This window comes from Lissotriton vulgaris, chromosome 7 (assembly GCF_964263255.1).
Source record: "Lissotriton vulgaris chromosome 7, aLisVul1.2, whole genome shotgun sequence".
NCBI classification, from domain to species: domain Eukaryota; kingdom Metazoa; phylum Chordata; class Amphibia; order Caudata; family Salamandridae; genus Lissotriton; species Lissotriton vulgaris.
In genome coordinates this window covers 852,662,386-852,689,245 of record NC_141695.1, presented here as the reverse complement: position 1 = coordinate 852,689,245, position 26,860 = coordinate 852,662,386, and the positions used below count along the sequence as shown (strand labels likewise).

The 26,860-nt window shown below is 44.9% G+C and overlaps 1 protein-coding gene across 1 annotated transcript in view; it reads right to left on the bottom strand.

Annotated features, from left to right (window-relative positions):
• SOX30 (SRY-box transcription factor 30) overlaps window positions 1-26,860 on the bottom strand; it is a 620,328-nt gene that overhangs the window by 138,422 nt on the left and 455,046 nt on the right. The window contains exons 3-4 of the mRNA XM_086928803.1: window positions 4,516-4,713; window positions 2,953-3,439 (exon numbers count right to left, since the gene is read on the bottom strand). Coding sequence (XP_086784929.1) covers window positions 2,953-3,439; window positions 4,516-4,713 — 685 coding nt within the window. The remainder of the gene's footprint in view (window positions 1-2,952; window positions 3,440-4,515; window positions 4,714-26,860) is intronic.

Here is a 26,860-nt window from a genome sequence, read left to right as displayed (position 1 = left end):
TGAACAGGCAGCCTGAACAACAAGGCTCTCAGGAGAAGGGTGGAAAGATAAAAAGTCAGGATCCCCTGGAGCCACCCTGTATCTCGGAGCAATGGTTTTGGAAATGGTAGTAGAGGTTCAATTACAGAAGAAGGTGAATGGAGAACTTCAGTTAAAATGTTCAACTTAAACTCAGTAGTGGGAAGTTGAAGATCCAAAAGTTCTGCTGCCTTTTTGGTCGCTGTGTGATATGGAACGACATCCTTGGAAGCAGTGTCAGATGCAGGCGAAAGCTCCCACTCTGGAGAGATATCAAGGCCACTTGCTTCCCTTAACTCAGCAAAATATTCATCTGAGTCCTGAACCTCACCTTCCTCCATCTGATACTTCTGTTCTTCTATAACACTCTGGGCTTCTCTCCTAGATCTTATTCTAGGAACAGGCATTGATTGAGCCAAGACCGACTCCATCGAATTCGGAGTTGGCTTCGTGCACGGATTCGAGGTCGAGTAGAAGGCGCCGGTGAAGATGGAAGCGGCGTCAATGTCCTCGGCGCCGGGAAATGCCAAGACGGCGCCGCTGGAAGAAAAGGCATGAAAGGGGCCTGGGCATAAGCCTGAGGAACCCCCAAATTAAAAGCTAATGGACCCATGGGACCCGAAAGTGCACCAGAGGGGTACATAGCCCTGTTGAAGACTCCGTACATAGCATTGAGATAATGCGATGGATCTTGACCCGGACCTGGGAAAGGAGGATAGGTCCCCGGGACTGAATCTGAGGGAGGCCTTACTGTGTTCGGGCCAGCTGGCGTCGACAGCGGAACCAATGGATTCGCCTGCTCCTCCGGCACAGGAATCTCTTCTTCTGGAACCGGAGAATGAACCGAAGTCGGTGAGTGAACCAGCGTCGGAGATCCAGGTGGAGAAGCTGCAGATGAAGCCAATTTTTCAGGTGAAGCTGGATTCGAGGGAGAAGGAGACACGAAGTCCTTACGGCGTCAACGAGATGGCGAGGTCAACTTCGGCGCCACTTCTTTATCAGAATGGCATCTTGATGAATGCCTCTTCTTCTTCTTGTGCTTCTTAGCTCTCAAAGCATGCCCCAACGTCGACTTCAAGCCCGACCTCGACCTCAACATGGAGCGCGACCTCGACCTTCTCATACCTCGTTTTTCCTTTCTCATCTTCACCATGAAGAGCTTCGCTGCCCTCTCTTTCAGTGTCTTTGGATTCATTTTATTGCAGCAGCACATCCCTCGACGTCGTGGTCTGACGATAAACACCAAACATAGTCCTTGTGTGGATCAGTAATGGACATATGTCCTCCGCACTCCCTGCAAGGCCTGAACCCGGACTTCCTCAACAACATCCTTAAAAGGAAACAAGAAGAAGAACAGGAACACAGCCAGAAAAACAAAGAAAGAAGCGTAACCACTGAGAGTCCTAAAAAAGCCGTTGGCGTCGACGGCGCAGAAAAAAGGAAACTGATGTCATCACGCCGATGAGGCTCTCTTATGGCTCCAGTGACGTCAGCGGAGTCGCGAGCGAAGCAGGGCTCCTGTGACGTCGTCCTCGTCGGCGTGGAGAGTTACAAAAAATTTCAGAATGCTGCTGGCGCAGTGGATATTCACAAGGTGAGGAATCCACTGGCAGATGTATCCATCAGAAAAGATATATATCTAATGCTTGAATTATTCTCAGTCACCAATAATTATTCAGTCTCGCATTCCAGGCCATTGTTATTTTGCGCACCATGCCACCTCAGTTTGGAACCAGCTATGTGCAAATCAGTCTTGAGCATGATCCAACAGGAACAGTCCAGACCGAACTGCCCAGCCAAGTCTTCTCTGAACCAGAACACAAGCAACCCAAGACCAGTTTAACCCTCCTTATGGATCATCATTCAGAAATAGCTTAGTTTCAGTGGCACACTGTGTACGGGATCAATGTCTGGGCATACCCGTCCCTCTTAGGGCATCAGACAGAAATATACAAAAAAGTGATGGATGGAATTTTTTGATTATTATCAGTCACTAGAAATTACAAGGGGTAGCATCCCAGTCCATTGTTATTTTGCACACCATGCGACCTCAGTTTGGATCTAGCCATAAGCAATTCAATCTTCACCCTGTTCTAATCGGAACAGTCTAGCCCAAACAGGCGGGTCAGGCCCTCCTTGCTGTGATGGTGGAGGGTGGTAATTTTAGTTTTGTCAAACGTTCGTCCATCTAGTTCCATTTATTTAAAAAAAATGTATTTATTGTTTGACTACAGATTTTATCTCTTGTAAAATATGTTCCAAGGTCCAATGTAAGGCGATGTCTACACTGTGTTTGTGGCTATCAATGAAGATCCCATAAAAGAGAACCTAAGTTCACAAAGGCACCCTAAGGGCATTTCTGTCCCTAGTTTCTGGTGCACATGTCCACACACTTAAACTACTATCATTTGTGCACTAATTCAAACATCACTGAACTCTCAAGAATGACCAGAGTTTACTCCAGTAAAATCAACTTAGACATAGCTTTCAGCACAGTAAATGTAAATGTTTTTGTACTTGTATAGCGCACAGCTACCTGCAGTGGGTTTCCCGGGGCTTGTACGAATACAGCAAGGGAACCCTTCCTGGCTTTCACTGTGAAGTGTCCACTCCTGGGCACCCCCATGGTGCAGACCAGGCATCCCTCGCGTTGTGGGGGCCGTTGTGGAGACTAAGCAAGCTATTGCCCAGAGTTGCAGCGTGGGACCCATGATCAGAATAGGCACTGAGGCGAGAATATCTGGTCAGGGGAATTAATGAGCCCGAGACCCGCCGAGGCGGGAATCGAACCCTGGTACCTGGCCAGAACTCTGCATCGAGGTCTGCCTGCTCTAACCATTGAGCCACACTTCTCCACAGTCAACGGGCAAAATATAAAAGCTGCTAAAAGTTAATGAACTCATAATTTTAACTTAATAATCGACGGAAACTCACCTTGAAGGGAAGTAGTGTGGTCCTGGTAAGAAGTATGGATGGTGGAATGAGAACCGTGGAGGTGCCCCAAACAAGCTGGCAGGATGACTCAGGGGTGCTGGTTGGTACATGTGGGGATGTGGGATGGGCGTCCCTCGTGAACATGTAGTAGTACCAGAATACTCCTTGGATGAGTGCATGTCAGGGGAAGTAAACCTGGGATGCAGAGAACTGTCATTACTGGTATTCTTGGCAGTATTGTCCACCGTCACCGGTACTGATCGCTCTAAAGGTCGTGATGGTGCTGAGCAGGGCACTGGAAGGCTGTGGTGTGGCTCTGCCTGTGCCTGGATCACAGAACGCTGCGGAGTCATTTGGGGGCGAAGAGACAAGCTTGGGGCTTGCGCCGATATCTGGCCAGAGTTCCCAGTATTCGACTGGAAAAGCGTGATCGGAGCGGTACGCTGAAGAGGTGGGGTGGACAGAGGCATTGGAGGTGGAGCTTCACCTTGGAAAAGGAAAGAAAAGCAAAAGTCAATCACACACAAACACCTGGGAACGTTCTAAAATGTAGCCACTATTCCTATAGTTCTTTGAATTTCAATGATTTACAAGATAGAAATATTATCTGCTTTTCTCTCTCCCCTTCTCCCCTCTCAGTCGATTTGCTCCGCTTCGCCACATACAAGGATTCTCCCTTCTCACTGTCTCATTACCCCACCATTTGCTCCCTACTTCCTTCTCCTTTTCAGTCTTCCACTGTCTTTTCTCTTATACCCTCTATATGGCTTTCTCTGTTTTCTCTCACCAGATCACTAAAAGGGGAGTTGTATATTTTCCTTGCTCTTTCACAGTTCATGACTCTGATAGTTAAAATTCATTTGTTTATGATGTTCAGACACATTGAAAGTGTGGAGCATGATCATGATTTGGGGGAGCGCTTGTCTTTTTACAACGTGCCTCTGTTCACTCCACACCCCTCGAGAATGAAGTCACAGATATAACACCCTGAGGTAGACACAAGTCCAGGCAGAGCCCAAGACAGAACTCAAATAGCACCCTGGGGAGCAGTCACCATCACGGCCAACAATACCAGTTAAGGCCTCAACAAATATGAGCAGAGAGCCCCTGATAATAGACACCAACTCCTCAGAAAGCAGAAACAGGCAAAGTCAGAGGCAGAAACAACAAGAGGGGGGAGGAGTAGGTACGGAAAGAATTGACATAAGGAGCTCAAAGAAAGTTCACAGACAACAAATACGCACAAATGAAAAGACACATGAGAAAGCAGATACAGCTCAATCGACTGAACACAGGCCAAACCAAGGCCCAGACCCCAAAGTGGACTCCAATATATTCCCAGAAGGAGCAAACACAGACACGGGGGTCAGACACTAACAATACACAACTTCAGGATTCCTAGCTCTTTGCCCTAATCCTCAGAGCCTGGTCTCAGGTATAAGGACAGCTTCTCTTGAGATCAATTCAGTTGTTCTGTGCGCAGTGTTCATGGGCTCACATTACAAGTTAATCCAACCTATGCAACATGGAAGCATTTCAAGTATAACTAATACAAAAACTCACCAACACTGTGTGTGAGAGTGGGAATTACCACAGAGTATGCCGGTGATCGGTATGGGTACAGTGCTGTGGCGTTCGTGGTGATGATGTTCTGGGTGGTGCCAGAGAAAACTGTGGAGACGTTTAGGGGGAAGCGTTTCCTTTTTCCGGGTCGGGGCTGGTAAACCCAACCTGAGGACACAAGCCACAAATAAAATTTACCTGAGGATAGAAGAGATGTCTAAATGTTTCCATTATAGAAAGTCAGTGGCTCAGAACTATATATGAGTACAGAAGTCATGAAATTAATTCTAACTTTTAAAAGCTGAAACATGATTCCTTATTAATAATGACATTTTTATTATTCTATAACCAGATAAAAAAAATCATCATAGTCCAAAGAAACTACATTGGACGAACTGTGCTAAAACTAAAAGAGTGCATGATAACAAAGAATCATTTCGCAGTGTGAAGATTGACAACCACTTTAAAAGAACTTTATTACCACTGAAAATGCTTACTTAACTTTCAAAATGAGAAGGCTTCTACCAGAGTGCAAAGGACACTAGCAGCTGTGGGGTTCTGGATCGTCGAATGTAATACTGTGCATCACAGAAGCTAGGAAGAAGCTCCGAACTGACAGAGGGGGTAAATAGTGTGCTCCGCGGAAACGAATGATATAGAAATCGAGGGGATGTGAGCATATGGGACCCTAGGATTTCAAGTAATGGAGTACAGTAACTACGCCAATGCCAAATGGGACAGGTGGTAAACATTTGTGTTGAATATGTACAAGAATATACAGTTCCACAATGTGTCTAACATGCGTGGGTTTCAGATTGAAAGGAAATGTAAAAAATATTCCAATACAATTATATTGAAGACAATAACAATTATGAATACAAATAGATTGTCCATGCTAATAGGTGTGGCTTTAATGTGCTACACCCTGCACTCACAATAGCATGAAACTCACTCAGCATTCCCATGGGCACATCTTTTACCTTGCACTTATACAGACATACCACTCATTCTGCAACCACACAGGCCCACACTCACCCTGCAGTCATACAATACTCACACACACTCATACTACACCTATTGAAGTGCTTGCGGATGCCCTTGCCAGAGACTAGGGCGTGCCCGCTGAGCACACCCTGTTGACAGGATTTGGCGCTGCATTCTTATTATTATTATTAAATTGAATTTGTAGGGCACAAAGCTACCCCAAGGGGTTCCTGGCGCCATCCTGATAAGGAAAGAAGTAGCTACTAATGGAGGAAATTAGAGATTGAAAAGTCAAGTCTTCAAACTTCTGCGGAACACACCATACACGGTTTCATTGCGTAATGGGACAGGTAGGGCGTTCCACAGGGATGGTCCAAAATAAGAAATGGATCGACCAAGCATGCGAGAAATTTTGATTTTTGGCACAGTAAACCCAGTCTGCTGGGCAGACCTCAAAGGACGCCAGGGTTGATCACACTGAACTAACTCTCGCAAATATTTCGGGGCCACTCCAGTTTTGATTTTAAACATATAGCACAGGGCTTTAAATATGACTCTGTTTCCCACCGTCAAACAATGTAGATTGCAAAGGAAACCTGAAATAGTAAAGCACGTAGAGGACACCTTGATGACTTGTTCTTTCATCGATAGATCCAAAAAGAAGTGGTCAAAGAGAGCACAATCCTGAAACGCATGTAAATATAAGACTAATGAGTCATATGGTGACAACAGTATTTAAACTGTATATGATCTATAACTTCCAATTTTAGGACAGGACAAAGGAGCAGATAAAGTTCATATTCATATTATCATTTTCTTTATTAGGAGATCCATAAGATTTGAAGTTGATAAAAAACAGCCAACACTGGTTTCGTCAGTACTATCAATAAGTACTCAGACTTTTTCAAGGCCATGAGTGTCACGGCGCATGTGACCTCTTATCTTGGTCATGTGACAGTAACAATGAGACTCAGGAATCAAAGTAAAGGGCAATGGTCCAAGATAGCCAATAAGATCCTCCACAGTGTAGTAGGTATAGAATATGACAGATCAGATTGCCATCTCAAACTCAGCTAGAGTTAAACATTCCCCTCACGTAAATATTGGTGTGTTCAGTAAGTTTAGACAGCACAGACTCCCTGTAGGAGATATATGAGTAACGTTCCAAAGATGGTATGTTGGCCCAATCCTGAGTCGTGATATTATTAGGAAGAGGAGCACAGCGCAAGCGTGCTGTAGTGTGGCCTCGAAGGAAATGGAGGCGAAAATGTAGTGAGCGGCACCACCAGATAATGACGCCTCATCGATAGATGTTCATCAACGATAAAGCCCAAATTATAAACATGATGTACCGGCAAGAGTAAGGTATCCATTTCAGAGGGCCTTTGTTGAGGTCCCCAAAGGTCATGATTTTTTCCTAAGATGATGACTTCAGTCTAGTCCCCATTTAGTTTGAGCAAGTTGTTTTACAACCAGGACGCAACTTTACTCCGAACTGACTGCAGAGCTGAGGGTTCCGACCCTTTATAAGTGGAGAGGGAAAAGATAATTGTCAGATTACAGATCGAAATACCACTAACCTGAGATCCACTGCACAGCAGGGGCGATGTACGATAATATATTAACCTTTGCCCCCTTCCTGATATCTCCCGAGATTACGTCATATACTACTTAAGCAAATAACACCATTTAGGGGAAAGGGTAAAAAGGGACAAAAGAAACAAAACTAAAAGAAGACTCAGCAGTGTTAAATACAAGTCAGGAGGACTTCCCTGATTGGATGTGCTTCAGCTCTAGCCTCTCTACCCAGAATGCTTAGCCTCGTGAGACGTTCTAGACTGCCACATTCACTCCATATGTAAAGGTCATCAAGGGATTGCGGGAAAGAAGACACTCCTGTGTCAAGCAAAGAAAAGAAACTGTCCTCTCAAACACGATTCTTAGTATAGACTCTCCAATGGCAAGGAAACCAAGGAATCATTAAACTCAGGTAAACGTAATATATGAAAAGTACTTATCTAAGTGATGCCCTTCAGATATTCTCCAGAGAACTAGCGGTCCTGTGCTAGTATACGTAATGAACGAGGAATTGTTCACAACAATCTTATGTTTCCCAAAAATATAAAATCCATCACAAAGTGCTCCTGCCCTATAGAAGCCAATGCAGACCTAATGTGGACAAGCCTAAAAAAACATAATAAACCAAGGCACCACCGCGTGCTCCTGCGCTGAAACTCCACATGAAATATAGATGTCCAGTAAAATAAGAAAACTAAAACTCTGTGAAGGTTCACCCTCACGATGCACACTTGCCTGGAAATGTACAAAAGGCAAAAAACAAGGCTTCTTAATTGCAACAAATAAAGAATATGTTCCAGTTCCCTCCAACGTGCTCCAGCGGGGAAACAAGGAAAGCAGATTAGGCTTGACGAGCTTTATCCAGGAAATAGCTCAGCTCCTAATCGAAGCCGCAGTGCGGATGAAGCAAGGCAGCTTCACTCTGGCTCGAATTGTCAAGCACTGGGCAATTCGAGTCCGGTGATATTTAAACCCTAGCAGCTGGATTCCAATCACGGGTCCCTCCTCTATAGGTTTTCTGGGTGATTTAGTCCTTGATGTTCACACCCGACACACACCAAGTTAAACCTCATTTATACCCAACTTAAAGGCGGTGTTTGCTCTTACGGCCTACCAGAGTCATAACAATGATCTGTGTATCGTCAGCGGAAGAAAAAAGGGACAGACCAGCCTCTTTAGCTACCTCAGCCAAAGGACGGACATACACATTAAATAGAAGCGAGCTCAGCACAGAGCCCTGTGGAACACCAAAATGAGACGGATAAGGGTTCGAACTAGCCGACGCAGAGATGACCTGAAAAGCTTGGTCCGTTAAAAAAGAGCCAAGCCTCTGCAAGGCAATGCCCGCCAGGCCCAGAGTCTCCAAGGTTCTCAGCAAGATGAAATGAGACACCATGTCAAACGCGGCACTGAGGTCCAGCAAGATGAGTTCCGCCATTTCACCCTCATCTAACCGGTGCCCTAACATTTCAGTGATGCTTAGGAGAGTAGATTCAGTAGAGAAACTAGCTCTAAACCCTGATAGTGAGGGTGAAAAACATTTTGAGACTTCACAAAAGAGGTCAACTGGTCATTAACGTGCTTTTCCAGAATTTGGGAAAAAAACGAAACAGTGAGATGGGACAAAAGTTCGAAAGTATAGCAGGATCAGCATTGGCTTTCTTTAGAAGATGGAGCACCATAGCATGTTTCCATTCCAACAGGACTGAATCCTCCTGAAAAGATCCATAATTATTAGACGTATCGAAGAGTCCAGCTGCTTAAGGACATAAATAGGGAGTAAACCACGGGGGAGCCAGATTTAATATTAGCCAGAAGACGGTTAAAGGAACTGAGGTCCAGAAGGGTCAAAGTTTCCAATTTGCAGGGGGTAAAGGTATTATTATTGAGGCCTGTCAACACATGATCCTGAGTAGTGGTAGGAGTAAACTCGGTCTCCTTTTGAGACTTTTTACTCTGCAGCGCATAGTGTATCTTTCCAACTTTGTCCATGAAGTAAACAGCATGTTCTTCACATTGAGTGCTAGTAAGAGCAAGGGGAGTAGTCTGGGTATCAGAACCGGCTAGTTCTTTTACTACCTTGAAAAGCATTTTAGAGCAATTTAGTGATTGAGACATTTTATGTGAGAAAGCACAAGCTCAGCACAGAACGCTGTGGAACACCATAATGAGACGGATAAGGGTTGGAAGTAGCCGACGCAGAGATGACCTGAAAAGCTCAGTCCGTTAAAAAAGAACCAAGCCACTGCAAGGCAGTGCCTGCCAGTCCCAGAGACTGCAGATTCTCAGCAAGATGAAATGAGACACTGTGTCAAACGCGGCACTGAGGTCCAGCAAGATGAGTGCTGAATGAATGAATGAATGAATGAATGAAATGGCATTTGTAATGCGCAGCTATGCCCAATGGGCGTCAAGGCGCCTAAAAAAAAATAGCTAGCTGTCAAAAGTCAGAAATAGAGCTTACTGGTATGCCTTAATAAAGAGCCAAGTTTTCAGTGACTTCCTGAAAAGGTCAAGAGATGGGAGTGACTTAATCTCAAGGGGGAGTGAATTCCACATCTGGGGTGCCAGAATGGAAAAAGCTTTGCTCCCCCATCTAGCCTTCTTGGCTCGAGGAATTACCAGTTGATTGAGCTCGCTGGAGCGAAGGCATCTATTCGGGACATATCTGGTAAGTAGTGATCCGAGGGCATCCGCCCAGCCTGCACTTAAAGCATTAAAAGTTAGACAAAGAAGCTTGAACGTGATCCTTGCGGGAATGGGGAGCCAATGGAGATTCTTCCTCGCCAAGGTCATAGATGACAGCCAAGGCAGGGCAAGGGCGAAACGTGCTGTCGCATTTTGTATGACCTGTAGGCGCTGCAGAAGGCCCTTGTTGGCCCCGACGTAGAGTGAATTACAATAATCAAGCCTTGAGCCAACAAGGGCGATCACCACTTGTTTCCGTGCCTGTGGGGAAAGATAATGGACAATCCTTTTCAGGGTCCTGATGACGCCCCAACAGGTAGCAACCGTTCGGTTGACCTGAAGCTCCATAGAGAGCTGAGTGTCAAAGATGACACCAAGGTTCCTGGCAGATTGAGTAGGTGTGGGGCAGATGCCCAGAGAAGGAGGCCACCATTCACCTGACCACATGTCCTGGTCTTTGCCAAAGACCAGGACCTCTGTCTTGTCCCCGTTCAGCTTTAGGGAGTTGGAAATCATCCACTCTGCAACTAGTTGCATGCAGGCCCTAAAGTTTGACGCGGCTTCATTCACAGCGTGGGTCAGGGATACCATAATCTGCGTGTCGTCGGCATACAACACTACCTCCATCCCCTGAGATCTTACTAGTCTTGCAAGGGGGGCCACGTAGATATTGAACAGGGTCGGGCTCAATGCCGACCCCTGTGGCACCCCACATTGCAAAGACTTAGCAGGGGAGAGGTACTCACCTAGCATGACACGCTGCTCTCGTTGATGTAAGAAGGAGCTCAGGAGACTGAGGGCCGGTCCTTCTACCCCTGCCTCCCTTAACCTGGACGTTAAGGTAAGGGGAGACAGGGTGTCGAAAGCTGCTGTAAGTTCCAGCAGCACCAGCACAGTAGTTTGACCTAAGTCAACTTTCCTGCGGATGTTATCCATGACCATAGTCAAGGCAGACTCCGTGCTATGCAGCTTTCTAAAGCCGTGTTGGGACCCATCCAAGAAACCTGAGGCATCGAGGAAGTTAGAGAGGTGGAAGTTCAAGTGGGTCTCCAACATCTTTGCAGGGGCCGGCAGAAGAGAAATGGGTCTAAAGTTCTTCAGCACTCCTGGGTCTAAGGTGGTCTTTTTCAGCAGCGGCTTTACAATGGCTTTCTTCCAAGGTGATGGAAAAATGCCTTGTTCCAAGGCTCCATTCATTACTTCCAACATCGGAGGAAGAATGATTTCCCTACAGTTTTTTAGTTGTTTCAAAGGAACTGGGTCCAATGGGGAAGATGATTTCGTTTTGTCTAACAGGCTATTAAGTCCCTCCAAAGAAAGAGCAGGAAACTGTTCGAAGGACAGGGGAGTTTCTCTGCTCCAAGCCTCCAGCAGTTTGATACGGGAGGTGCCTTCAGAACTCAGAGAGTTCCTCTGTGATTGTAGAGCTATGTAGATATCATCTATTTTTTTTTTTTTTTTTTTTTGCTGCCGTTTCACCCTCGTCTAACCAGTGCCTTAACATTTCAGTGACACCTAGGAGAGTAGATTCAGTAGAGAAACCGTCTGGAAACCCTAATTGTGAGGGGTGTAAACACTTTTGAGACTCCACAAAAGAGTTCAACTGGCCATTAACATGCTTTTCAGAATTTTGGTAAAAAATTAAAACAATGAGATGGGATGAAAGTTACAAAGTATAGCAGGATCAGCATTGGCTTTCTTTAGAAGAGGGAGCACCATAGCATTGTTCCATTCCAACGGGACTGAACCCTCCAGTAGGAAGGCATTTAAAAGATCCATCATTATTAGAAGTATTGAAGAGTCCAGCTGCTTGAGGACATGAATAGGGAGTAAATCATGGGGGAGCCATATTTAATATTAGCCAGAAGATGATTAAAGGAACTGGGGTCCAGAAGGGGCTAAGTTTCCAATTTGCAGGAGGTAAATGCATTATTATTGAGCCCTGTCAACACAGGATCCTGAGTAGTGGTAGGAGTAAACTCGGTCTCCTTTTGAGAGTTTTTACTCTGTAGCGCATAGTGTATCTTTGCAAATTTGTCCGTGAAGTACACAGCATGTTCTTCACATTGAGTGCTAGTAAGAGCAAGGGGAGTAGTCTGGCTATCCGAACCGGCTAGTTCTTATACCACCTTGAAAAGCATTTTAGAGCAATTTTGTGCTTGAGAGATTTTATATGATAAAGCACAAGCTCAGCACAGAATGCTGTAGAACACCATAATGAGACGGATGAGGGTTGGAACTAGTCGACGCAGAGATGACCTGAAAAGCTCAGTCCGTTAAAAAGGAACCAAGCCACTGCAAGGCAGTGCCTGCCAGGCCCAGAGACTGCAGATTCTCAGCAAGATGAAATGAGACACTGTGTCAAACGCGGCACTGAGGTCCAGCAAGATGATGCTGCCGTTTCACCCTCGTCTAACTAGTGCCTTAACATTTCAGTGACACCTAGGAGAGTAGATTCAGTAGAGAAACCGTCTGTAAACCCTGATTGTGAGGGGTGCAAACACTTTTGAGACTCCACAAAAGAGGTCAACAGGCCATTAAAATGCTTTTCAGAATTTTGGGAAAAAATTAAAACAATGAGATGGGATGAAAGTTACAAAGTGCAGGATCAGCATTGGCTTTCTTTAGAAGAGGGTGCACCATAGCATGTTTCCATTCCAACGGGACTGAACCCTCCAGTGGGGAGGCATTTAAAAGTTCCATCATTATTAGAAGTATCGAAGAGTCCAGCTGATGAGGACATGAATAGGGAGTAAATCACGGGGGATCCATATTTATTATTAGCTAGAAGATGATTGAAGGACCTGAGGTCGCGAAGGGGCGAAGTTTCCATTTTGCAGGAGTTAAAGGTATTAATATTGAGCCCTGTCAACACAAGATCCTGAGTAGCGATAGGAGTAGACCTGGTCTCCTTTTGAGAGTTTTTACTCTGCAGTGCATTGTGTATCTTTCCAACTTTGTCAGTGAAGTAAACAGCATGTTCTTCACATTGAGTGCAAGTAAGAGCAAGGGGAGTAGTCTGGATAGCCGAAACGGATAGTTCTTTTACCACCTTGAAAAGCATTTTAGAGTAATTTTGTGCTTGAGAGATTTTATGTGAGAAAAACTCTGCACTGGCTAATTTACAAAGAGTATGGTATTCACTTAGAGCTTTTTTAAAAGCCACTTCAGCCTCTTTATTGTAGTTTTTCCTCCAGCATCTTTCGACGGTTTTACATATAGACTTTACATTCTTAAGCCTCTCAGTGAACCAGGGAGCTGGTGGTAGATGTGTGTTAAAGCGCTTTTTGGACAAAGGATGGCAAGTGTCTACCGCCTGTATAATCCAATTTTGGATAAGACCGAGATCAGTAGTTGAAGTGTGTTCAGTAGCTGGTCTGCTATCAATTAAAAGTTTACTAAAAGTAGTGACATCGCGCTGAACCCATCTTCTCGTCTTTTGTTCAGACACCAGGCACATAGAAGGAGAAGAGGACATAACTTTCAACATGAAAGGTACAGCAACGTTATCTGACCAGCACAGTGAGTGTTAATACTAAACATTTTATAATGGAGGAATGGGTCACATTTGAGGTGGCTGAATATGATTATTATGAAGAACAGCAAGTGCTCTACTTAGAGGACAAGTTAGTGGATGCCCTAGATGCCGCTGTCCCGCTATCTGTTAACAGGGCCATTGAGACGGCCGTACCTAATACTGTTAACCAGGCTCTGGCTGCTGTTCTAAAACCGATTATTGGAATCCAAACAAGGGTTCAAGTATAACACTCAAATAATTAAACCAACCAAAAAGGAGACATATAAGAAAAAAGGGGGAGAGAGAGAAGAAAAGACAGCCCAATGTTATTTGGGCACACGATACCTCTTTGGACAAGGGTTTTGAGTATATTCCCTAGAATATCTATTTTTCTGAGCAACAAGCGTTATGTACTCTGAAAATCAATCAGGACTTAATTATAAAGCCCGCCGATAAAAGCGGTTGTATAGTGATTTTACCTATTGACAGATATAAGATCGAAATTCAAAGACAGCTCTCTAATGTAAATCATTATACCATGTTGAGATCTAATCCACTCCCTGAAAGAGTTTTAGCACTTCATATGATTTCTCATCTGTATTAGTTCCTGGATAAATCATTTAGTAGCTTTCAATCCATTAATTTTCTCTTTGGAAATGGATTGTCTGACTTGACTGAATCTTTTGTCGCACTGTTGGACTTTGTACCAGTTGTGGGTCTTTCGGTTTTGGCTTATCCCTCATTTTTCTTTGGATCTTTTTCTTTGCACATTTATTCTAAACTTTCTTGCACTATATTTTGTAAATAATGACTGTTACTATTTTAAATATTCCCTATACCCATGTACATATTTTCTTTTTTAGATGTTTTATTGAAAATTGCTTGGATGCTCCCAAGTTTATTGTCTTGTCCTGATGATGACCTTCTAAGTTCATTTTTAGTTGAAAAGCCGTTGATGCTTTAATGTGGCCCTAAATGAAGAGGACGCATTCTTTTGCTGTGTGCTGTTCTGTTTTTTCTGAACCCCGCCCTTGTATTTTTTCCCTCAGCCACACTGTATTTTTTGTACTCTTTGTGTAAACCTATGAGCTCCATTATTGTCTTATGACTGTTTGTCTAACTTTGTTAATAATAATAAACAAAAATGTTCTACTTCAATGAAATATTGTATATATGGGTATCCTGTGCCCAAATAATATTGGGCTGTCTTTTCTTCACTCTCTTCCCCTTTTTTTCTTATATGTCTCCTTTTTGAGTGGTTTAATTATTTGAGTGTTATACTTGAACCCTTGTTTTGATTCCAGTGTTACTTTGCCACTGGTTCAGGTAATATGGTTGCCCATGTTGTATGTAACTAAAACCGATTACAGCACAATTGGAGAGCTTCACCAAGCGCCATGGTCTCCAAATCCGGAGGTTTCCTGGTCTTTGTCAGGTTCTACAGACGTAGCTATGAAAGAAAAAGCCAAGTCGTGTGCATGGCCCCATGCTCAGGCTTTAGCTAAGCTCCCTCAGGCTCCTTTAGGGTACCATGAATACGCAGCCCCTTCTGCCTCCTCAAGTGCACAACAAAAAAACAATGCAGGTTGAGATACTGAAACGGACACTGATACCGACTCCTCGGACCATAATTCTCCCCCTAAAAAGAAGAAGTCTTAAAAATCGTCTGTAGTCAGACCTTCAATTTCTGCTTTACAGTTCACAAACCCATTTAATTTCAATCCCGAGGTCATCGTCCATCCTAGGTCCTCCAATTGGGCTCTTGCTGAAGTTGCAGAGTATCTCCATGAAAACCTGCATAAAAGTTTTGATAAAGGGGTTTGCAGCCATTTGTGGGCTGAATGCCCCATCGTGGCATTCCTGACAAAGTAGTTGAGACCCCAGAAATCGAGTTTTACATGTTGGCCGTCTTAAAGAAATTAGCCAAGGATCCTAAGGGTATTGGCACGCTTGTCAGGAGAAATGATTGGATCTAGCTGGACTTCTTGCAAAAATCCTAGAGATGGCATCTGAGCCTCTTCCGCACCAACAAACCCAAAGTCGCCACGAACAACTTCCACGATGGAATGAAGGCTTGAGGACATCTGCCTCAAGTTAAAATCAGAGAAGACTAAAGCCCTCATCCTGGGCTACACCCCCTATGTCTGGGACAACTCCTGGTGGCATGCAGATCCTGGACCCTCCCACACCGACAGACCATGCACACAATCTAGGCATCATCTTGGACTCCTCGCTCATCATGAACCGCCAGTTCAATGCCGTCTCATCATTCTGGTTCCACACGCTATGCCTGCGCCGAAAAGATCTTCATGTGGATCCCCACCGAGTCCAAAAAGACGATCACCCACGCACTCATCAGCAGCAGATTCGACTACGGCAATGCAATCTACGCCAGCATCACGCAGAAACTCCTCAAACTGCAAAGCATCCAGAACGCCTCTGCTAGACTCTTTCTCAATATCCCCCATCACAGTCACATCACCAGCCACCTGAGAGACCTCCACTGGCTCCCAGTCAACAAAAGAATCACTGTGAAGCTCCTCACACAGGCCTACTAAGCCCTAAATGACACTGGACCTGCATACCTCAATCACCGCCTCGTATTCCACGCACCCACCAGAGACCTCCGCTCTGCCCATCTGACCCTGCATGCCACCCCACGCATCCGCAAGACCACATCTGAGGGAAGATCGTTCTCCTACCTCTCAGCAAAGACCTGGAACACCCTGCCTCTCCACCTAAGTCAATCACTGTTGCTTCTCCGATTCAGGAAGGACCTCAAGATCTGGCTCTTCGGCTGAATGACAGTGCCTGCGTCAAATCAGCAGTCCTAGCGCCTTGAGACCCGTACGGGTGAGTAGTCGCGCTTAACAGGTGAGTAGTCGCGCTTTACAAGTCTCTTGACTGATTGATTGTAGCTTAGGACACTGATTCGCCAGTGGACCCTGACAATCTAGCGGGCTGGACACAGTGAGCTATCTGTTTGTTAGGGAACACCAACTGTGCAGTCTCAACCGAAAGGTGCAAATTTCTACTGATGAGAATGGAATCCAACCTGACAGAGCTTGTCTCTGTGGAAGCGGACCCTTTAGCTGAAGGTCTCCTGTTCAGGAGCAGGTCCAAATATGTGGGTACCTAGTTGTCTAACATCAAAAAGTTTTCCAAGTTGGCTTTTTCAGCAGGGCCCGCTTGCCAGGCTGATATTATTATCAAGGTCCCCCATAAGGCGACTACGGTCAAAGGCATAGGAGAACGGCAGGACACTACCAGAGGTGGCACGTTCTATCCCACCAGCCAGAGGTTCTGCTGCTGTCGCTTCAAACGAGTCGGTCATAGAGCGGGCTTCCAGTCCCAAAATACTTCAGGTAAGGATTCTCAATACTTTTTCCATTCCTTTGCGGGTCGTGTGCGATATTTTCTACATAGTGTATGTCCATACACAGGATGAGTGGATTCTGTAAACAGTTCAGGATTTCCACATAAATTTCTATCAGAATCCATATCAGGAGTACTATCACCACCAGTTACATTTCTCCCAACAAGACAACTCTTTTATAGACGCAAAAATAGGAGACTTGCTGCAGAACAACGCCGTGGTATATTGCGACAACAGCTCCAAGGGTTCCTGCAGCAACATATTCCTGGTGTAGAAAAGGGGAGGTGGACACAGATTGGTCTTGACTTTGAGAGACTTCAAACATTTCATCACATACAAACATTTCAAGATGGAAGGTATCCATCTGTTGGCAGAGTTACTGCTGGAAGGGGACTGGATGGTCCGGCTGAACTTCAAAGACGCATACTTATCCATTCCCATCTTTACTCCACATCAGCTTTTTCCGCAATTACGGTGGAAGGACAGGTGGCTGGAATATTTGGCCCTTCTTTTTGAGCTTTCTTCGGCTCCATCTTGCTTCACCAAGCTGATGAAGCCAGTAGTGGCCTATCCTAAGGGAGTCACTGTCTCTGGCCTCCCTTCCTTTGTAGATGACGATTTCCCAACTGCAGGAGCTGGGGTTTGTCATTAACAAGTCCAAATCGTTTCCCTGTCCCTTCTAGTCGATGGAATTTCTGGGGTTCGTGATCGACTCGTAAGCGGCACAGCTGAAACTTCCCAAATCCAAGTTGCGCGACTTGAAGAAGGAATTGAAGTTGACCCTTTCCAAACAGGTGGTATCCTTGCAGGCTATCTCACGCCTAGTCGGTTTTCTGGTTTCATCGATCCAGGCCCTTTTTTTCGGGCACCCTTCCTTATTGGGCCCTCCTACACCTGAAGATAGGTCATCTTCAGAAGGGCTTGTCATACACTGATCAGGTTTCGCTAACAGAGGACGTGAGGGGCGAGCTCTGTGGGTGGTTGGGACACGTGGATGCCTGAAATAACAGAGCTATCATCGGATCCCTTCTGGAAATAGTGATAGAATCCAATGCCAGCCGTTGGAGGTTTGGGGCTCGTTGTGGAGACGTATCCACAGGGGGCAGACGGGTACCTTCAGGAATGGTCTCTTCACACCAATTGACTGGAGCTTTTGGCAGTTTTTTTTGCAATTCAGGCCCTCTCTCCCAAGTTCTTCGGATTAACAACATCTCAGCAGTGAGATACATCAACAAGCTAGGGGGACACAAGGTACCCGCTGTTGGAGGAAATTGCCAAGGATTTAACTATTGGCAATTTTATTGGCACTGTTGTCTAATTCCCTGGTCTCTGTCTAATAGACTGGTTCGCCTCCAGCTAGAGATTTTCTTCTGCTGGAGGGCGGACCTTCTAGTGAAGGCCAACAATGATTTTTTGCAGAACTGGTCTGCAACTCTGAATGACTTGTTTCCTCCATTTGTCCTTATTCCCAGGGAAGCAACTTAGATCTCTCGCCAATTGGCGGAGGAGATCTTGGTCACCCACTTATGGAAGCTCAGTCCTGGTTCCCGATGGTGTTGGCGCCAACGTGTGACTTCCCTCTCCTCCTTCCTTCATCTCATACAGTGCACCAGGGCTCTCAGGGGGAATTGCATCCAGTATTACTGTTGGGGCAGTTATCCCTGATGGCAAGGAGGCTTTCAGGCAACAGAAGACCTCCTGGGTCAGAGACCTGCTCTCTCTCCCTGCAGCTTCGTTGTGATACTGCCGCTGCCCTGTGTAGGCAGGGTTCAAGGTCCCTCTTCGCTCGTCTGCCGGTCTGCTCTTGATATTGTATTGTGCCTTTTTCTTTATTGTGCCTTTTGTACTGTGCCCACTCCGCCGCCCGTTTTCTCCGCCGCTGCTGCTCCCGTGGCCCCTCCCCTTTGCTGTTTTCCGCTCCTGCCTCCCAGCTGCGCTTTCCTCCCCATCCCCTAATTAATGGTAGCCGTTGTGCCAAAGGAAAGACCGTCTGTGTCGGACCGTGACGCAACCAGCGCCAGGGACACTTGATCTCTGAGCATCTACTGTAATGACTCAGCTACCCTCCTCGCACTTAACCCCGGAAGAAACAACAACTGCAGGCTGTCCATGCCTAACACTACCCATGGCCAGTACTCCTGCGGTCACTGCCACCAGACCTTCACCACCCTCCATACTCCAACGAACACCACCCCCACGTCAGACGCTGATGCCACCGAAGCCCTGAAATGCATCCTCCTCAACGTGCGCTCCCTGCACAAACACGCTGTAGAGAGATTTGGAACCTCCTTGACACTTCACAGAAACCTGGACCAATGCTGTCTTCAATCCCGAAATCGCCACTGCCGTCCCTGACGGATACAAGATCCAGAGGAAGGACTGCCCCAACCGCCCAGGAGAATAAAGGAATAAACGAAACATGATGATGGAGGTTTAGCTTCCCAGAGAATTTTCATGCATTCTTGTGGAAGATTCAAATGCCCATATCGTACAAGTCCATGAGCCATGCTGCCAAACTCAGAGGAGAGATTGAGATGAACCATCTGAACTCTGAACTTCATGAAAAGATACAGACTGTACTGCAGCATAGTTGTGGCCACTCAGGAGCTATCAAAATCAGTATGCCCTTCGAGTAAGACAGTTTGATGATTACTGATGGAATTAGGGGTATCTGAGAAAAAGTGAAATTTGTCGGACCAGTCGATACATAGGGACTTTCCCAATGTCTCTGGTTAGTGTTACCTCAAGGTGAAGTTTGGGCATTTTTTGTTTTCCGTGGTTGGGTGGCACTAGAAGGTCAAGGTTAGACGAGTAGGCCTCATTTACCCATGTTTCAGTCAGGATTAGTATGTCTAACTCATGTGTGAGGATGAGGTTTGCAATGTTTGCCGCATGTGTCACTGCAGATCTACAATTGAGTAGCATGTATTTCAGGAGTGGTTTGGTGTCATCCACATTGTATGAGTAACGGGGGTGATGAACTTATATTTTATAGCAAATGATAAAAATGTGTTACAGACCTTGCACCATAAAGGCTTGTTGAGCTGGAATAAATATAATAGGGGAGCAGAATAAAAACCATTACACAATGGCCCCTTATTATAGCAGCTTAGTCCTTCTATGCTTCCTATGGACTACATGGCCTTAGTCCTACCTTAGGTTTAGATGGAGTGTAAGGGGAACGCAATCTTGTGCGTTGGTCCTCATAAGTATATCAAGGAGAGGTAGCTCAAAATAATATACTTATATCCTCTGACTGGTCTGCTTCCAGGCTGTGGCAGCGCTGGAGTGAGGTTTGTGGTGCCTCGGGTAGCTCCCCGTTGCAGAGTCCAGGACACTGGACAGGCTGTAGATGTAGTGGTCCCTCAGTGAATTTTAGTCTGGTGGAACTGTGAAAAAGGAATAGTAGAATGCACTTAATTTGCAGCTAGGATAACCACTGAATCAGAGGGAGGATCTGATCACTGGAGTAACAGGTCCTGCTCTGGAGGCCTATATTTTTTCTGAACCCTAGACAGAACTGATTTGGCTGCAGCTGGCGTGAGGAACAGTTCCAGGGATGATTCCAACAAACCTGAAACTATGGGTAGGAGAAGTCTTGATGCTGCAAGATGGTGAATACTTTCAAAGATCACCAATGTTGTTGATGGGGCAAGAAAGTGAAAGGTTAGTTTTGTTGCTCCTCGCACAAGCACCTCTTGGAGGGTGTTGATATAATTAACTGGAGAAACCCTTAGCTGGAGAGAATCTGTCAGTATCGATAAATATCTTCTAGCACTGGGGGAAGAGGTAGAATAAAATAATCTGTGTTTTGATTGTGTACTAAATGGGGAACATCCTTTACCACGCAGATTTTACTCCGCAGTATCTTTACAACACGTTTTTTACAACGCAAGTCGTAACCACGACTTGCGCTGGAGGGCGCTACAGGACCAGGAATAATTTAATTTACTATCCAACACCTTCTCTACTGTATGTAGGCTGGTGTTGGAATAGTAAATTAAAAAATTCCTAAGTCCGCACCCCTCCAACGCAAGTCGTGGTAACGACTTGCGTTGTAAAAAACGCGTTGTAAAGGTACGCGTGGTAAAACCATGCGTGGTAACGTCGTACATCCGTACAAGATATGTACTTAGGACGATGGTGCTGAGTGCGACAAGAGGAGCATCTTGATGAGGAATGCCGAGATCTATGATGTCTCGAAGGTGCATGTGCTCTCAATCTATGATGAGATCTGGATTGAGGAGATCTTGTTCTCTGATGGGAAGCAAAACAGGATGGTATTTGTATTGGTCTCAATTTTCTGACTCTTTGCACAGGTCTACAATGTCATAAAGTTAACAGACTTCTCAATGTTGATTTTCCCCTGTGTCTCAACGTCAACAGACTTTTCAACGTCGAACGTCTCCTTCATCTTGACGTCGTGGAATCCTTCGACATCGACCCCCTATGTCTCGACGTCAAACTTCGTCTCCTTTTTGACAATGATCCATCTCTCAAGGCGAGCATGTAGGCACTGTACCTTGCCTCGACTTTGATGTCCTTAACATCGAACTGGAATGACATTGTTTTTGAAGATGTTCTCTATTTTTGGATCTCTCTCTTCTGGAGTCCTGAGAGGAAGGGGGAAGAGCCCTGGTAAACGACTGACCCTCTCCTTGCTGCTGCGACATGCCACCTTCAGACTGTGCCTCCTTATGCATGCATCACTCTTCTGTTCCATGAAGGCCAATCTTCCCCCTGTCCATCAGGGTACACCTTGAGAAGGTCCTGCAGAGTGGACATCTTCCAGGGATGTGGCTGTCAGGTAGGCAGATGAAACAGACATCATGAGGATCTGATTTGGCCTTCTTTCTACCACAGGCAGGGCATTGACAAATAAAGATGGCATTTTATTTGACTAAAAAACTTTCCTTTCAGAAAATGAGAGAAAAATCCGAGAAATGTTGAAACCAGTCAAATGAACTAGTTGTAAAAAATGCTGAGAGAAAGCTTTGAAGAAAAAGCCAAAAAGACAGAGGTCGGGGGAGGAGCTACGACAGCAAACAAGATGGCCGCTTAGTCTCCCGGCTCCGCCGACCTCCGCCTTTCGCTTGAAGATCCTGTCATCTATCCTGATATTCCGCCACATATCCGTGTCTATGAACTAATCTGCAGCCCGATGGAGGAATCCCGAGACTTTTCCGACATTGTGGAGTGGAGTAATGTCGAGGTTTGACTCGAGGCCTAACCCAGTCTGGAAGCCGGGGTCTCGAGTGCTGGTCCAGCCGGGTCCCAGTTGAACAACAGCGGACTGGTGAGGGAGGCAGGGTCCGGACCATGGAACTTTCGACATCTTTTGGACTGCTTTGCTGCCGATTTGCTGCCTGGTCTCGTATCGAAGGTGAGGAGACGAGTGACGCCCGAGGCGGTGTGGCGGGGGTTCCTGACCCGGAGGCCTAGTGTTCGCATCGCTGGTGCCTTTGGATTGGGGACTTGGCGCGCACGAACGCATGTTGACGATCTGTCCCTCACGGTTCATCCCTACTCCGCCTAATCTTCCCCCGGGAAGAGCGGCTCTCCGAGGGGATCACTATGCCTGATGTCATGCGAGACCCGGCGGAGCGGGCTGAGGGCGGCCCGTCATTGCGGTTAGTGCTGGCAGCCCTCGAGGCACTTCAGGTGACTATGGAAGCCCAGGTCTGTAAACTGATGTCGGCAGCAGATGGGATTAGACGATTGGGACCGGACCCTGATTTGTCGCTCGGGACTCGCGGCCAGCTCTACTCCCGATAGACACCCCAGCAGTGCATTCAGACCCGGTGCATGGAGCTGTGCCTGCCCCTACTGAAATGGAACTGATTGAAGATGCTGAGACATGTGTATCGACTGTATGGTCGGAATCCTTGGTTTCGCTACCAGTGGAACATTTAACTGCTGTTCCCACTCTGGAAACTTTTGGTCGAGACTGTGAACTGCGTTGGATTGTGTCGCACCCCCTTCCCAGCTGGTTCATCAAGATGGCGGAAGAGACAGTGTCTGGCCTTGGAGTCGGGGAGGGACATCGTTGGAACCAGCCATATACTTTGGGGTTTGCCATCCTTTCTCCATCTAGCAGACTATATCTCGGCAACTTCTATGTATATTTTGACAATTTGTGGATGGAGCTCTACTTACCAGAGGGAGTCAGCAAGTTTGATCAACGGGGTCAAGGCTGAGACTGTTGTTTTGGGTTTACTATTGTGGTTTCATCGGTAACGGGATTTGCTTTATTAGGTTAACGGAGACCGGGCGGGGTTTATAGTTTCCTCCGGTGTAATCTTCTATTGTGTTCTGCTCGATTGCGTCAGCTTTGTGGGGGATTCTTTGTTAAGGCTGTGGGGGGAGACCGGGAATGTGTACGACATTGCCCTCCTCCATTTCTACTTTTAGTGTAGGGGTTTAGTTCTTCCTTTGTTCTTCCTATATTTCGGGTTTCGGTTATTTGGGGCGACAGGCACGCTGCTAGAGGGGTAGGCCGTAGTCATCTGCAGGGGTGCAGGTGGGGGGTTGGGGGAGGGGATTTTTTGTTTTGCCTTCATTGGTTCTATGGCCTTTTTTTCTCTTTCGTATCTTTTCTTTTGCCTTTTCTTTCGTTTCTTCATTTTTCGGGTCAGCGTAGTGGGTCCACTCTTGTGTCTATTATCGATTTTTCCTTATCTGTGCCTATACTTTCTACAGTATCTCAGTATCAATGGGCGGGCACTTAACTGGTGCGAACTGTGCTTGTATGCTTGTTTATCCTGAATTGTATGCCTTAGCACCACTGTTCTAAATGAGATTGTTCTAACTGTGGATGTCCTACTATTTTGCCCGCCCTTTATGCAAATCTGTGTTATTGTATGGCACCTGATCCTTTCATTTTTATATCATAAAATGGAGCCTTTAGAATCCTGTCATTTGCTTGGTATGCTCAATAGCCAGTTTCAACCGAATTTATGGAACCTTCGCTTCTCGGGCGGCCGAGTCGTGTCCTAACTGACTTGTTGTGATGAAACTGATTAACGGCCGGTATTTGTAATTGTTTGAAGTAACAATAAAGGTTTTCCCAAAAAAAAAAAAAAAAAGACAGAGGTCAGTGCTCTAAGATCTGGGCTGGGCTGTGAGCCCTTAAAGGCACCGACTCTCTTTTCATATATGCAGAGGTGCCGCCTTTAAGTCTACACTGTCCTCTTACTTCATCATCTTTTTCCTTTAAAAAAGGTTTGTGAATGAGATTTGTAAACACAAATATCGCAATTCCAGGTACTTTTTACCTTGTTCTTTAAGTAAACATTTAACACTTTTTTAAATGTAAATTAAAGCAAAAGGGCAAAATAACCTCCTTTATAGATGGCAAAATATTTAGGGCCTGATTTAGATCTTGGCAGGTGGGATACTCCTTCACAAACGTGACGGATATTCCGTCCATCATATTACAAGTGCATAATATCCAATGGCACTTGTAATATGGGGGACGAGATATCTGTCATACATGTGACTGAGTATCCCATCCGCCAAGATCTAAATCAGGCCCTATATATATATATATATTAAAAGCTTTTCCAGGACTTACCTAAGAAAGTCGAACATCAAAACTTAAGAAGATATATTGTAAAGTAGTGTTCGGGCATCCCCGCACGTGGGTAGGACTATTCTGTGCTTTTGATTATCAATGGAGATCCCCCTGATAGAGAAACATGTTTACAGCCCTCCAGGATGCTGCCTACAAATATCTTCAATAAATACATTCTGCATGCAATGGTAGCTGCTTTCCTACATGCTGAATCAGCCATAGAATTACGCACAAAAGGCGTATTCACCTTTTCATAGCAAGTAATGTTGCAAGAAATAATCGATCTAGCTTTCATTTGCTTTCGAAGACGCCAAAACTGTGCAGTTTGCACCATAGTTTATAAAGAGTTGTCTGGATTGTCATGTTGATTTAGTCCATATGTAATACTTGAAAGCTCTCTTTACATCAAAGATATGGAGTGCTATTTCCACCACAAAAGAATGGTCTGGAAAAGAGCATAGGTAGAGAGGTCATCAAACTGATATGAAAATTTGAAATTATTTTATTGAAAAAGGCAGGGTGGTTCCTTAAAAAGCTCTGGGCCATTGGCAGACAGCCTGAAGCTCACTCCTTCTTCTGATCGATGTTATGTCTCCAAGAAAGGTAGTTTGCCTTGAAGTATGCTTGTGGCCTGGTTCGAATGAGAAAGCCATCAACTTAGAAAATACAATGTTAAGCTTTTAAGGAGGAAAAACGTTTTCCAACTCTTCTAGAAAATCCTTTATCACAGGAATAGATAAAAGGATGTCTGACTAGGACTTGTCCTATAAGCCGTGATCGCAGAAAAATATTACTCTATGGAAGAGAAATGAAGGCCAGGTGTAACTTAATAAAGAAAATAAGGCAGTACCATCTCTTCTTGACAGGGACTCTGGTCCAAATGCTATGAGTATCATCTTCAATTTACACTGTAAAAAAATGTCTAATGCTTGTAAGAAGCAGCTGTATTGGCAGGAAAGCGTAGGTGAATGACGTCAGTCTACCAAAAGCCCTGCGTATGGATTTTGGCTCTGGGTTCCTGGTTACAAAGGAGTGGTATTTTGCTTTTTCCCCTGTGACAAATAGAACTATTTCTAGATTGCCTAATTTGTAAAAGAAGTTTTGAATCATAGCCTCATCTGAAGAATTATTTGAACATTGATGACAAACAAGGCCCTTTTTAGGGTTTCATTCAATAGTTTTTTTTCTATGGAGTCATAGACAAAGACATTCTTTGATGCTGTTACCCGGGAAATGAAATATATGTAGAGTTGTTAGGAGGTTCAGGAAAGTAGAGGGAACATATTCAAATGTTTATAACTATCAGAGAAGGTGTAATCACATATATAATGGTAGGAGATGGTCGCAAAACATGTCATATCTCTGAATCGCCAGTCACCAGCTGAATTATCCTAGGCTCTTCTCATTAACCACTTGTGAAGAATCACAGTTTACTGATACACCATATTCAAGAATTGTACCTAAAGCTTTGAGGACTGAATAAAAGTTACTTTTACTTTTGCAACATTGAGGGAAATGAGTAAAGGCAAAATTGAAAGTAAATGCACCCCTGAACATTAAGGACAGAAAAGGTCCAATTAGATGACATACAAGGCTCCAGGAATACCTCTGAAATAACTTTTTATCTGGAATACAAATTGAGAGACCACTTTGATATCTTAAATCTAGGCAACATAATAAAATTGCGTACAGCACATCCTGACCTTTCACACTTAAGGCTCATCCCATATTGTCTCCATACAGTTTCAAGTGCCAATATACACCAAAACACACAAATCCGCCTAAATGATCTGGTCATCTAATGAAATAGAAAATTATATATTTACATGAAAACGTATACTTGCAAACTGGGGAATGATGTCATTTAGCCCTACAACCAATCCTCTACCTAGTTTATTCTAACACACAAGACTCATCACAATGAGTTAGAGTGCAGACCAAATCTTAGAACTGCTATGAACCCTAATCCGAACTGTACATGTATTTCAGTTCTAAAGCATGCAGGAGACAACAATGGTTTACAAACTGATTACATCTGAGCTTTGTGGTAAGGTACAACAATGGCCTTGGAAGATTTTGCCGCGCCTTGAGACCCTACGGGTATGTAGCGCGCTTTATAAGTGTCACTGATTGATTGATTGATCATCAAAAGGGGTCGCTAAGAAATTCCGAAAGCGTCACTGAAGTTGGCTTCCATGAGCATTACTAGGAGCAAACAAAGATTGATTAAATTCTGCAGACAAGAGTCTGAGAACCACTTCCCAGCCAACTATTAAAGGGGAATTTTGCTTGTGGAATGTAGGCGCTCTGGTACGCATAGCACAAGATACTGATGTCATAAAATTAGGAGGCAACATTATTTAATCCTATTCAAGAAACAGGGTTTTAACATTAAATATCATAGTTGTGCTAGCTGAACAATAAAAAGGACCCATAGAGGGTGGGCTAACCATCTACATTTCAGTTCTCTATGACCTAAAGGACAAAATGGTTCAAAAAGGAAACATCCCAGTTTAAGCTATAATAATAAATAATGTTGCAATGGCCAATGGAAAAGTACCACTGTGATTGTTAAATGTGCATATCAATCCGTTGCATAACATAGAAAAACAACTGTCAGTGAGTTGAA